The sequence below is a fragment of the Centropristis striata genome, chromosome 9 (genome assembly GCF_030273125.1).
Source record: "Centropristis striata isolate RG_2023a ecotype Rhode Island chromosome 9, C.striata_1.0, whole genome shotgun sequence".
NCBI classification, from domain to species: Eukaryota; Metazoa; Chordata; class Actinopteri; order Perciformes; family Serranidae; genus Centropristis; species Centropristis striata.
Window position 1 is genome coordinate 4,560,194 of NC_081525.1, and position 12,920 is coordinate 4,573,113.

Genomic DNA, 12,920 nt, shown 5'->3' on the forward strand with positions numbered 1-12,920 from the left:
CTGGGGGTCGCCAAATCATTTTGGAAGTCAGTGTTCATGTGTTAATGTGTTTTAGTCTTTTTGGTCATTTCGTGTCTTTTTGGGGTAATTTTGTGTATTTTTTGGTTATTTTGTGTCTTATTTTGGTAATTTTGTGTCTTTTTTTTTGTCATTTTGTGTCTTTTTTTTTTTGTCATTTTGTGTCTTTTTTTTGTGGTAATTTTTTGTATTTTTTTTGTCATTTTGTGTCTTTTTTGGTCATTTTGTTTCTTTTTTTGGCCATTTTCTGTCTTTTTTGGTCATTTTCTGTCTTTTTTGGTGAATTTGTGTCTTTTTTGGTGAATTTGTGTCTTTTTTTGGGCCATTTTGTTTCTTTTATGGCGAATTTGTGTCTTTTTTGGTCATTTTGTTTCCTTTTTTTGGGCCATTTTCTTTCTTTTTTGGGTCATTTTCTGTCTTTTTTTGGTCAATTTGTGTCTTTTTGTGGTCATTTTTTGTCATTTGGAGATCAATGAGTCCTTTTATGCTTAATTTTATGTAATTTTTTGTGTCTTTTTTTAATCATTCTGTGTCATTTTGTGGTCAATTTGATTCTTTTTTGGGTAATTTTGTGTCATTTCTGACAAAACCCAAAGTATCAAGTTGTTACTTTCCAAGGAGTCAGGAGGTCAGAATGGACCTTTAAACTGATAGCAAAGGACTTAGATTAAAAGTAAAAATATAAAGTGAGCGGGGGTCGTGGACAACATGCATGTTAAATTGGGGGTCGCGACTCAAAGAGGTTGAGAACTACTGCTGTAGAGAATTATTGTGTGTGTGTGTGTGTGTGTGTGTGTGTGTGTGTGTGTGCAAACCTTGATTAGAAACCTGCGAGACAGCTCAACCCGTGTGATGTCAGTGAGGCCGGCGCTCTGGCAGATGGACACGGTGTTGGTGGACCAGGCGGTAGAAAAGTTCAACCTGAACAGCAAAACAGCAACAACAGAAATAAATAAAACGTTTTCTTTTTATTTCACTTTGATGTCTGTCTAAAACAGGGGTGGGCAATTAATGTTCCCAAGGGGCCACATGACCAAAACCACGAAGGTTGCAGGGGCCGGACCAAAACTCAGAACTAAATTCTGCTCAATATTAATGTAATCGCTTTATAAAATACAGTAAATTATCTGGTTTTGAGCTGCTACTGATAAGAATACATGTTATGATGAGACTGTTAATGTGGAGTAAATCAAGTATAGCAGTAAAAAGAAGTAAATACTCCAATCACTATATCACTTTTCCATTTATTTTAACACAACTGTAAATTACCTTTTGCAAGGTTCCTATTGGTGTTTTTGTATTATATAGTTTGATTTTCATGTTTGAAAATTGTCTAGATGTTTTACAATGTGATGCTTTTATTTTGAAAAGGTGGCGTCCAGTGTGAAACGGGTGCTTTCATTTTGAAAGGTAGTGACAGGAAATAGGGTCAAATGAAAAACAAACACTAAATAATAACGAGTGTGTTGTAATTCATATAAAGTTGGTATAAAGTATCAAAAAGGTTTCTAAAGTCTTGTTTTTATTTTCATGGAGCTACAATTTTAAATAAATCCTGTGAACTATCAGTTAAATAGTTGACAGTCATTCAGACAGGAATGCTACTTAACATACATTCAAACCACAAAAACAATATACAGCATGTATGTTATGCAGTAAACCAGTAATTTATTAACTTTATGCAAAAAGCAATACGTGTTTTTGACAAGGTACTGAGGTAACTCAGTGTATTTAGTGAAACGTGTTTCATTGCAGGTGGGTATGCATCAAGGTTATTATAGTTAACGAAAACCAACGAAATAACGAAAACTAGAAAATTGAAAAAACATTTTCGTTAACTGAAATGAAAATAAAAACGAGTTTTTTACAAAACGATAACTGAAACTGTATTTTGTGGTTGCAAAACTGACTAAAACTAACTAAAATTATAGTGAAAATGTCGTTCGTTTTCGTCTTTGTCAACTTTTTTCATACGTAAGCCTTTTTGGTTGATATGAAATCTATTTCATCTATCTGGTTTTATGACTTAGTAAGCTTATTGGGGCTGAGATGGATCAGACAAAGGAAATAAAGGAAACATTTATTGTGACCTTATTGAATCTCGCACCCAACAAATACCCCATTACAAAAAAACTAAAACTAACACTAAAACTAATAAAAACTAAAGTAAAACTAAGCATTTTCCAAAAAATAAAAACTAATAACTAACTGAATTTGAAAACAAAAATTGACAACGAAATTAAAACTAAAACTAATGAAAAATCCAAAACTATTATAACCTTGGTATGCATGCAGGCAGATATATGTAAACCGCCTTCAAAATAAAAGCACTGCGGTTGTATTGATTTCTAATTTCTGGGTTTCTAATGCCCAGGTCTGGTCTGACAGGTGCTACGTTCTTTCAATGTCAGGGATTTTAAAAATATATTTATATATATAAATAACCTAAAATGATGCCATATGGGTATTTTCTGCCTCATGGTGTTCATAAGAATACAAATCAGGTCGGCCCAGTCTGCCTGATTAAAATGAGCATTTACATATTATCTTCCAGTGGACACTGACAATCTGCTTATCTCTCAGGAAAAAAAAAACAATATTAATATTAATATTTTGGACTTGTTCCACCCTCATACACAGTGAACTAATTGCATTTTTACAACCTCTACTCACAGCCTCTTTTCAGAACACAGAGTCCATTGTAGGACAAAAGCAGAGCCTCACCATGTACATTAATAGAGTCATTTATCAGACTGAGTGCATTAGTACCTGGGTCCAATCTCCACCAGTTTCTCCCCGCTGCCCTCTCGGAGGTTTGGTTCCTCAGATAGCGGTGATGCCTGCAGGGGAGGACGGAACAACCAGAGGAGAACCTCCTTCTGGTCGGCACTGAGACTCCTGCAGCCTACAGCAGAGAGGAAACAACCACGTATGTGGAACGTTTCTCCAGGCTAAACAAGGTCAATCTACAGGTACATCTCAAAAAATTTAGAATATCATGAAAAAGTTTAATATTTTTTTGTCAATCATGTCAGAAAGTGAAACTCATATTATATAGATTTATAGCTATAGAGTGAAATATGTCAATCCTGTTTTTCTTGAACTCAGTGTCTCAGAAAATTAGAATATTGTGAAGAAGTTCAATATGATGGTCCTGGGTCAGTGGTGGTTTGGGGCCATGTCCTCTGCTGCTGTTGGTCCACTGTGTTTTCTGAAGTCAATGCTGTAATAATGCACTAATTCATGCAAAAGGAGGCCCAATTTTGTGTCTTTTTTTGGGGTAATTTTTATGTATTTCCTTGGTATTTTGTGTCTCTTTTTGGTAATTTTATGTCTCTTTTTGATAATTTTGTGTCTTTTTGGTCATTTTATGTATTTTCTTAGTTATGTTGTGTCTCTTTTGGTAATTTTGTGTCATTTTTTGGTGATTTTACATCCTTTTTTGGGGGATTTTATGTATTTCCTTGGTATTTCGTGTCTCTTTTTGGTAATTTTATGTCTCTTTTTGATAATTTTGTGTCTTTTTGGTCATTTTATGTATTTTCTTAGTTATGTTGTGTCTCTTTTGGTAATTTTGTGTCATTTTTTGGTGATTTTACATCCTTTTTTGGGGTAATTTTATGTATTTCCTTGGTATTTTGTGTCTCTTTTTGGTAATTTTATGTCTCTTTTTGATAATTTAGTGTCTTATTTTTGTAATGTCCTCTGCTGCTGTTGGTCCACTGTGTTTTCTGAAGTCCACAGTCAACATAGCAGCCATCTAGCAGGACATTTTAGAGTCTTCATGCTTCCACAAGCTCTTTGGAGATGCTGCTTTCATTTTCCAGCAGGACTTGGCACCTGCCCACACTGGCAAAGGTACCAAAAGCTGCTTCAATGACCATGGTGTTACTGGGCTGGACTGGCCAGCAAACTCCCCATAGGAGTCTATGGGCTGTTGTCAAGAGGAAGGTGAGAGACACCAGATGAGCTGAAGGCTGCTATAAAAGCAACATGGTGCTGTAGGCTGATCTCCTCCATGCCACCAAGTATTAATGCAGTAATTCATGATTCAAAAGGAGTCCAACCAAGTATTGATGGATAGAAATGAAGATACTTTTCAGAAGCCTGACATTTGTGTTTAAAATATCCTTTTTTTACTGATCTTATGTAATATTCTAATGTTCTGAGACAGAGTTTTGTGTTTTCATTATCTCTAAGCCATAATCATCAAGATTACAAGAAATACAGGCTTGGAATATTTCACTCTATGTGTAATGAATCTATATAATATACAAGTTTCACTTACTGAAATAATATAATAATAAAATATTGAACTTTTTCATGATATTCTAATTTTTTGAGATGTACCTGTATATGCATCTTCAATAATTTAGATCTTCATCACCAACACACTCACCTGTCAGCTCCACGTTGTAGCACAGCTCGGTGGTGATTGACAGCTTGGGGTAGAGCTTGGCTGCCCTCTGTAAGCCCCGCCCCCCCACAGCTTCATGACTGTAGAACCTCACTACAGCCATGACTGGTGGAGAGACAGAAGAATAAGTCCAGTTAAAACACGGAGAGACTTCCATGAATAAAATCAATCACAGAATGCCAAAGATGATAGATTGCAGGCGACGACATTGATTCACGCTTAGTGCATATTCTGCTGTAAAGGTCAAGGGTCAATACAGATGAATAATGGGATGTTAAGGACTCACATGTTCCCTGCTGTTGCTGACCTTTATCTGCAGCTCAGTTCAGGTCAAGAAAACCAATAATCAAATAGCAGAAGACTCATCATGCTGTGCAGAGTCTCACACAGCAACTAATGCTGTCCACAGTCCCAGACTAAAAATTTCCTTTGGTTTATCATCTCAGCCACAATAAGGTTATTAACTCTTACAGTTCTGGGTGTTTTGAATTTTGGTTCGAGTGTAGAAATCCAAGTCTCAGTAAACATATTTATCATGTGTTCCTGCATGTTCACTAACAGAATCCTCTTTCTAATAGAAACACTGAATTATGTATGAAAAAAGTTGACAAAGAGGAAAACTAAGGACATTTTCACTATAATTTTAGTTAGTTTTAGTTAGTTTTGTAACCACACAATACAGTTTGAGTTAATTAACGTTTTTTTAAAAACTCTTGTTTTTTATTTTTATTTCAGTTAACGAAAATGATTTTTCAATTTTAGTTTTCATTATTTTGTTACTTTTCGTTAACTATAATAACCTTGCATGTCAGAAAACAAAAATGTATGCAAAAGGAGGCTTCTATTGTAAGCAGTACTGATTTTATGCCTCAGTCATTATCAAGAATAAAGAGTTTTTGAGATCAACTCATCCACAACTTTAACCCAATTAGCCTCCTATCAATTAACTCAGTGATTGTGTGCACGTTGCAGGTCACACACTGCAGTCAGGAGCTTTCAGTTAGGAGAACACAATCGCACACACACACACACACACACACACGCACACACACACACACACACACACACACACACACACAGAGTTGTCCATTGATTGTGATAAGACACATAGTATCAAAGAGCCTGTGTAGTAAAAAGTGTTAAAAGTATTTTTGTGACATGAGACAACAGTGAAATAACGCCCGGGCTTTCCCGTTTTTAAAGGAAAAGTTTGTGCTGTATTGTTTCCCATGTTTTGTTTCTTTAAGCTAACTTACTTGTGTGGAAGCTAAGTGGTCTGCAGACTGGAAAGACTTCTACACCTCCATATTTTGAGATTTTTCTCGTTTTACCCACTTACAGGGTTTTTCAACACATTGGCAGAAATGCACTTGCATATATTTCTCTTGTAACCTCAAAAATAATACATCAAATAATTATTGCAAGGTAATAAAAGCTAATAAAACATATTTATCTTAGGTTTTGTACTTTGGGACTGGAGCCTCTTATAATAAGTTGCCTCATTGTTATTATTGTTATGATCTAATTCCAATAAGATTTCTTTAGTCAATTCGTTTTCTTTTCATGCAGTAGTCCTTGCCTGATAAAGGGTTAAAAGGGGTTGCAATGTTGTCCATGAGGTCAAAGAACTATATTTGGTAACTTCAGGTGATATTTCGAGAAAAAAAGTTGCAAATTTACTAGATTAAAGTGGCAAATCTACAAGAAGAAAAGTCGCAGATTTAAGAGATTTAAAGTGGCAAATCTGCACAAAAAAAGTTGCAGATTTATGAGAAAAAAGTGGGAAAAAAGCAACTTTTTTCTCCCAGATTCACCACTTTAACCCTTAATAGGGCACTCATTGAAATACTTGCAAATTCCAAATTTCAACCCTAGAGAATATTGGAGGATATTACATACTGCTAGAATGTGTAAAAAAAAAAAAAAAAAAAAAAAAAACATACGAAAATAATATTTTGAGAAAAAAGTTTACGAGATTAAAGTGGCAAATCTACGAGAAAAAAATGCGTAGATTTATGAGATTTAAAGTGTTGAACTGGGAGAAAAAAGTTGCTTTTTCCCACTTTTTTCTCGTAAATCTGCAACTTTTTTCGCACAGATTAGCCACTTTAAATCTAGTAAATTCGCAACTTTTTTCTCGAAATATTACCTGACTCTAACTACCAAATTTAGTTCTTTGCCAGATAAAGGGTTAATGTACCTACCTACACACACACACACACACACACACACACACACAGAATGATGCGACTGATTGAATCAAACAGCCTGTGTAGTAAAAACATGGAGGAGTAGATACAACGTCGTTAAGAGTCTTTTCGTGAAATAATGCCCCGGGTTTTCTGTTTGTCAACAAAAAGTTGACGCTGTTTGTTTCCCATGTTTTGTTTCTTGAAGCTAACTTTGTTGAATGGAAGCTAGGTGGCTAAAAGGTAGCATAGTTAGCACAAAGCTAGTCAGCTGAACTCACGTGCAGCAGCTCCAGCAGTTGAAGATGAAAAAAGGATGAAGAGTTGAGATACCGCTCAGCCCCGGAGGAGTCCTGGAGAAACTTCTGCTGCTCAGTTTGAATGGACTGAAGGTGGTCTGCTGGAGAGGTCTGCAGACTGACAGCACCCTCTACACCCACGTGGGAGACGCTCAACCTTTTGCGCATGCGCAGACGCTACTCTCATTCATTCAGTGTTTATGGTTACAGATCGAATAGTCCATGGGCCAAAGGCCAAAATTTGACTTTTTGGTACCACTCAAGGTGGCAAAATCTAGTAATGTTTTTTGAAAAGGTATATGTCCATAAATGTTATTTTGGTATGATAGCCCATCCTAAGTGGTAGCTTTGACACCAGCTACAACATTTTTATACTGTATATTCATATTTATTCTGCACTGGAATTCTATTCTCCTCCTTAATACATACTCCTTCTTTAGACACTTTATTTTTTATTGTATTTTATTGTATTTTTATATTTTATTGCTTGAAGTATGCCTAGGTTGTTCTTTTTATTTAATTGTGTTGTCATTGTCTCTGTGTGTAATGCTGCTGTTACACTGTAATTTCCCAGCTTGGGATAAATAAAGTATATCTATCTATCTATCTATCTATCTATCTATCTATCTATCTATCTATCTATCTATCTATTATGACAGTTATCAGCACATAAAGTTATACACCCCCTGCAATAAATAGGCCTCTTAACGCAGGGGGCATATCCTGTTTTGTGCTCATTTTAAGATCTTTACTCATATGTTATGAGGGCATGTTTGGTATCATTTTAAAGTGTACAATGCTAGCTTTCATTTAGACCTAATCTAAAAAAAATGTAAGGGTCAAAGGTCAAACTGTCTTAACAACTATTTTAAAACTATTTTCGCCTAAACTGTTGTCTTTTTTATAGCACTGTGAAATGTAGTAACAACACTGACACAAATAACAAAAACTAAAATACTCACAGGACTGTGACAATTCAGGAAATGTATCAAGTCATTATTTTAAAAGGTTTCTCATTATTAAGACTCATAACTCATTGAGTCTTTTACCCATCACATTGGTAGAAATGGGCTTCCATATATTTCTCATGTAATCTAAAATATTTATTGCAAGGCAATAAAAGCTACAAGTTACAAACTAACTTTTGTTTCATGAAACCGAAGCGCAATGTTGAATCATTTTAGCATTTGCTTTAAACATTATATATAATAAATAAATGATTAAAGCAGTTTAGTGGATATGAGAAAAACATATATGGGTCTAAGTTTTCATACAAACATGAAACTGTTTAGGATACATATTGGCATTTAGTGTACTTTATGCAAAAAGTTAATTCTGTATGAATTTATGTATATCATGTAATACTCCTACACACATTTTTTCTTTTTTATTATTATTATTATTATTATACATCACGTGTGTTTATATCACTACATTGATATTAGGCTACTCTATAGCATATATTTAGAGATTTATTGGACAGAAATTAAGCTCATCCAGCGCAGAAGATCTAAAATGTATTTTTGTCTATTATTAGGTTTTGGCCTTGTTTATGTCTGTACCATAGACTGTATATGTACACTGCAAAAAAAGCCAACTTGTATCTTTTGGCCTAAAACAGTGATTTAAGTTGGTAAAACTTGGAAATATAAATTATTGACATTTAGGGCAATAATGTAAGTTAGCACAACAAAGGAAGTCAGTTGTCTGCTCAAAAACAAGTTGGTGAGTTGTTGTTACTTATATCTTTAAGTTGGGGTTCAAAACAAGGGACAATAGGTCTGATAACTCTTATTTCTTTGTTGTGAAATGCGGGGAAGCGGTGAAATTCATTAGCGAAAGCTAACCGCTAACTGATGCTAGCGGCTAACTGATGCTAGCAGCTTACTGATGCTAGCGGCGCTGCTTGTTACAGCTACAAGAGTAGCCATTAGCGTATCAATGCTAACTCAAAATTGTGGTCGCAACATTAGCTGACATTTAATAGCGGCGTTACAATCGTGCCAATTCAGCACATTGCAGAAGTTAGCAGAAGTAAGGATTAAAAGTTACTACAATGTAAAATTATAAGTTAGTACAATTTACAGTTGAGTTGACAAAAATCCGAATTCAGAATTGAGCAAACTCAAAAACAAAACTTAAAATATTTAGTTTAATTATCCAAGTTTGTTGCCTTGAAATTTTGAGTTCACCCAACTTTTCTTTTTTTGCAGTGTAAAACGGTTGAAAAATATAAACTTTGATTAGTTAAGCACTCTTTTTTTAGGGATTTTGAGATGCTGATTTAGTTGCAGTTTTACAGCCATCCAGTAGGGACGCAAAATACAAGAGGTCTAGAACTTTGGGTCCAGAACTGCAGGTCTGAATCTGCAGTCTCCGGGTCTACAGAGACATTGGCTTGCATTTAGGAGCACTTTTTGGTAAACACAAGGTTTAAAATGCTGCTTTTGTATGATTCATTGTGGAAAGATCTGACCAAAAAAAAATCAACTAATCGATAAGTCGACTAAAGATTTCTTCAGTCAAGGACAGGCTGTTCTGTTCTACTTGATGTGGAAATTGTTTCAGAGATGTTGAAATGAAAAATATCTGCAGAAAGGATGTGCAGACAGCACGCCTTTGATTGAAGTGCTGAAAGAACAGAACAAAAGTACACCCACACACTGAAGAGTCCGGATCTGCAGTCTTAGATATATTTAATAAATTAAAGCCAAGGTACAAAAAAAAACAATGTACATTTCATACCCCCCTCCCCTCCTCCACCTACTACTTTTTCCTTCAAATGTGACAGTTTTATTCTCCCACTTCACAATGAAACCACAATACAGACTGAGGATCACCCCATAATTCCCAGTTCGAATCAGACTCCGAGGCCTGACAGCTCACTGCCTCGGGAGTCTCACTCCAACTCACTCTGCAGTGTCTCACACACTGAATATTAGTCCCCTGAACCCTGAAACCCCCCACGAAACACATACATGCTACATGTCTGCAGGCACCTCGGATAAGACAGAAGGATTAGACTGAGATAAAGTTTATCAGAGACCACAAAGTACATTTCGAGTGTAATTAGATGTCAACCGGTCCTGCTGATTCACCAGACAGGGTTATTTTACAGCCGTCACATCACTTCGCTAATAATGTCTGTGGCGTAATGGATGAGCTCGGGATGTCAGTGTTGCAAAATGCTGAATTAACTTTCTCAGAGATGTTTTGTTACCGAACTCTCTAATCCTTCTCGGTCCTCTCCAAGGCAGTGACCCAGATGAATGGATGAATTTGAGTGGCTTGTTCACAAGCGGTGTCAATCATGGATTAATAGATAGATGAGTCTGGTCAATGGTTATCACTGGCTGGTCATTCCAGATGATAAGGAGGTTATATAGACGGGGGGGCGGGGGTGATTGCCGGTGAAATACTGAACGTGCCTGGTTAGTGGTTAAGAAAAGAGTCGTCTGAATGAGTGTGGTTGTGAAGAAATGACTGAGCTCTTTGTTTGTAAAAGATAGGAGGAAGGGATGGTATGTGTACTGTAGGTCCAATATAAGTGCACTGAACAAGTGGAAAAAAAGATACATCTGTGCACACACAGCCTCTCATACACACAGGTATGAACACACGCATACACTCAAATACAAGTGTTCGGCAATAACTGTTAATATGCACAACTTGATTAATATTTTTGCACGATTACAGTGACTAAGCAGTCCTTTGTGGGGATTATTCACCCTTCCGAACACTCTCTTCCCTTCTCAGTTTCCATCTTGTGCCTCGTTCTCGCTGCCAGCTACTATAATTTCCCCTCTAGCCTTCACTCTCGGCAGTCCTGCTTCACCTAAGGGACCAATGCATTAGAAACCACACCCTATAATCTGAGGAGACTGCAGTATGACTGGGTGGGACTGTATGTACATGAGGTACAGCCCTGCTGCACACAGACGGCCGGGCAAGAAATCAGACTGTTTTAAGTCCAGTTTGTGTGGTTTTTCTCCACTCATAACCCCCCAAAAAGGCATTTATAACAAAAAAAAGGGGACAAATTCACAAAACATTTCATTTCATGAAAATTTGGCAAATGCAGAGAGATCACAGGGGCATGGTTGGGAGTACATGATATTGTATTGACGTCTTTTTTCCTGCAGAGTCCCCTCCTGACATTGGTCCTTCTCTCTTCCCATTAGCAGCAGCAGGACTGGCAACCACCACCTTTCTATATGTGTATACATATACATTTATATAATTAATTTGATTTATTTTGAAAAATAATGTCAAGTAGCTACGTACGATACCACTACCATTTCATATGGATGCTAATCACCAGGAAACAACCTAGGAACCACAGGAAGATCTAGAAAGGCAGAACAAGACGGAGATAGAAGGAGGCGAGAGACAGCATGCTGGGAGTGCTGCTTGAAGCATTTCCAAAGAAATGAAAGGAGAGAGAGAAGAGAGAGAGAGAGAGAGAGAGGGAGAGAGAGAGAGAGAGAGAGAGAGACAATCGATCTTATAACTGAAAAAAAATATTGGAGCCGAGAGGACAGCCTCTCTAAAGCCACCGGGGATTTAATGTTTGTCCATTAATCCGATGGCAGGTCTGTGCTGGAATGGTTCCATGTCTTGTCCTGCGGCGGGGGAGGGGGGGGCGGGGGGGGGGGGTTTATCATTACAATCATTTCATGATATCTTCGCTGATGGGGGGGTTTTGTGAGAACTGTGATTTTGTGGCATCCAGCTGTTTGGCGCAGAGGGCAGAGGTCACGGTTGGGCATTGAGAGTTCAGGGGTAGAGTTTCAGTATTCAGCGGCGTACTCTGTACCATGGAGCCCTCTGCACAGTAGTGTGAACTCCTTCACTATGTCCTTCACCCTCCTCTTGTTCACTCGTTCTCTGCAGGACAGAGGAAGCAGAAAAGAAAATCAGAACCACTGCAGAGCTTCGTAAGGCCAAACTACGATGGCCCTGAGAGCTAACAGTAATGCAACTTAGCCCTTAATAAGGCATTAAAATACTTGCAAATTCCAAATTTCAACTCTAGAGAATATTGGAGGATATTACATAAAGCCAGAATGTGTAAAAAACATACGGACCCGGGGGAGGGGTAATATTTTGGGGGAAAAGTTTACAAGATTAAAGTGGCAAATCTACGAGAAAAAAATGTGCAGATTTATGAGACTTAAAGTGGTGAATCTGCGAGAAAAAAGTTGCTTTTTTCCCCAATTTTTTCTCGTAAATATGTGACTTTTTTTTGGCGCTGATTTGCCACTTTAAATCTCTTAAATCTGTGACTTTTTTTCTTGTAGTTTTACCACTTTAATCTAGTAAATTTGCAACTTCTTTCTTGAAATATTACCCAAAATCTGTGTGGTTCTACGACCTCACAGAGAGACATGGGGACCTCATTTTGAATATCCGCTGAACCAAATACGGTTCTTCGCCCGATAAAGGGTTAAGAAAACACAAGCAAATTGAGAAAACATCTTCATCAATTTTTTCCCACTGGCTGACTCCTCCATATGCCAGTGGAAAGCCCTGCACTAGATCCCACTAGACCCAATCAGCCTGTAGATAATTCTGCTGCAGTGTTACCTGAGTATCTGCTGCGAGAAGGTGTCTTTCTGTTCAATGGTAACCCGCGACGACGGGAACCCAGGAGGCTGCAGCGCCTCCTTCAGCCACACGGCCAGCAGAGAAAAGCAGTTCTTGTTTAAAGAGAAAAGCACTTCTGCAAACTGGTCCATCAGGCTCCGAGATGCCCCGCCCCCGATGCCCTGGAGACAGAGGGGGAGACATTTTGACAACAGGGACTTAATTACAGCAAGAGAGGAAAGAAAAGTTTGATGTCTGATAACACAGCTGACTGCAGCATCAGGAAAATGATGAAACTTTTCTGTGGAATGATGAGTCAATGTTTAAAGTTTTACAGAATTTGTAACTGGTTATAAAACAGCCTCAATTTAATACTGATGCCTCTCTATAATACAGAAGCAGGTCTGATCC

General features: G+C 37.3%; 2 protein-coding genes across 3 annotated transcripts in view; both read right to left on the reverse strand.

Annotated features, from left to right (window-relative positions):
• The window catches only part of pfas (phosphoribosylformylglycinamidine synthase), a 40,460-nt gene extending 33,383 nt beyond the window's left edge, over nt 1-7,077 (reverse strand). The window contains exons 1-4 of the mRNA XM_059341077.1: nt 6,906-7,077; nt 4,418-4,540; nt 2,788-2,923; nt 834-939 (exon numbers count right to left, since the gene is read on the reverse strand). Coding sequence (XP_059197060.1) covers nt 834-939; nt 2,788-2,923; nt 4,418-4,538 — 363 coding nt within the window. The 5' untranslated portion in view covers nt 4,539-4,540; nt 6,906-7,077. The remainder of the gene's footprint in view (nt 1-833; nt 940-2,787; nt 2,924-4,417; nt 4,541-6,905) is intronic.
• A 2,525-nt stretch (nt 7,078-9,602) lies between these two features.
• LOC131977359 (importin-13-like) overlaps nt 9,603-12,920 on the reverse strand; it is a 47,425-nt gene continuing 44,107 nt past the window's right edge. For both annotated transcript variants that reach the window (XM_059340614.1, XM_059340615.1), the window contains exons 22-23: nt 12,510-12,691; nt 9,603-11,810 (exon numbers count right to left, since the gene is read on the reverse strand). In XM_059340614.1, coding sequence (XP_059196597.1) covers nt 11,714-11,810; nt 12,510-12,691 — 279 coding nt within the window. In that variant the 3' untranslated portion in view covers nt 9,603-11,713. The remainder of the gene's footprint in view (nt 11,811-12,509; nt 12,692-12,920) is intronic.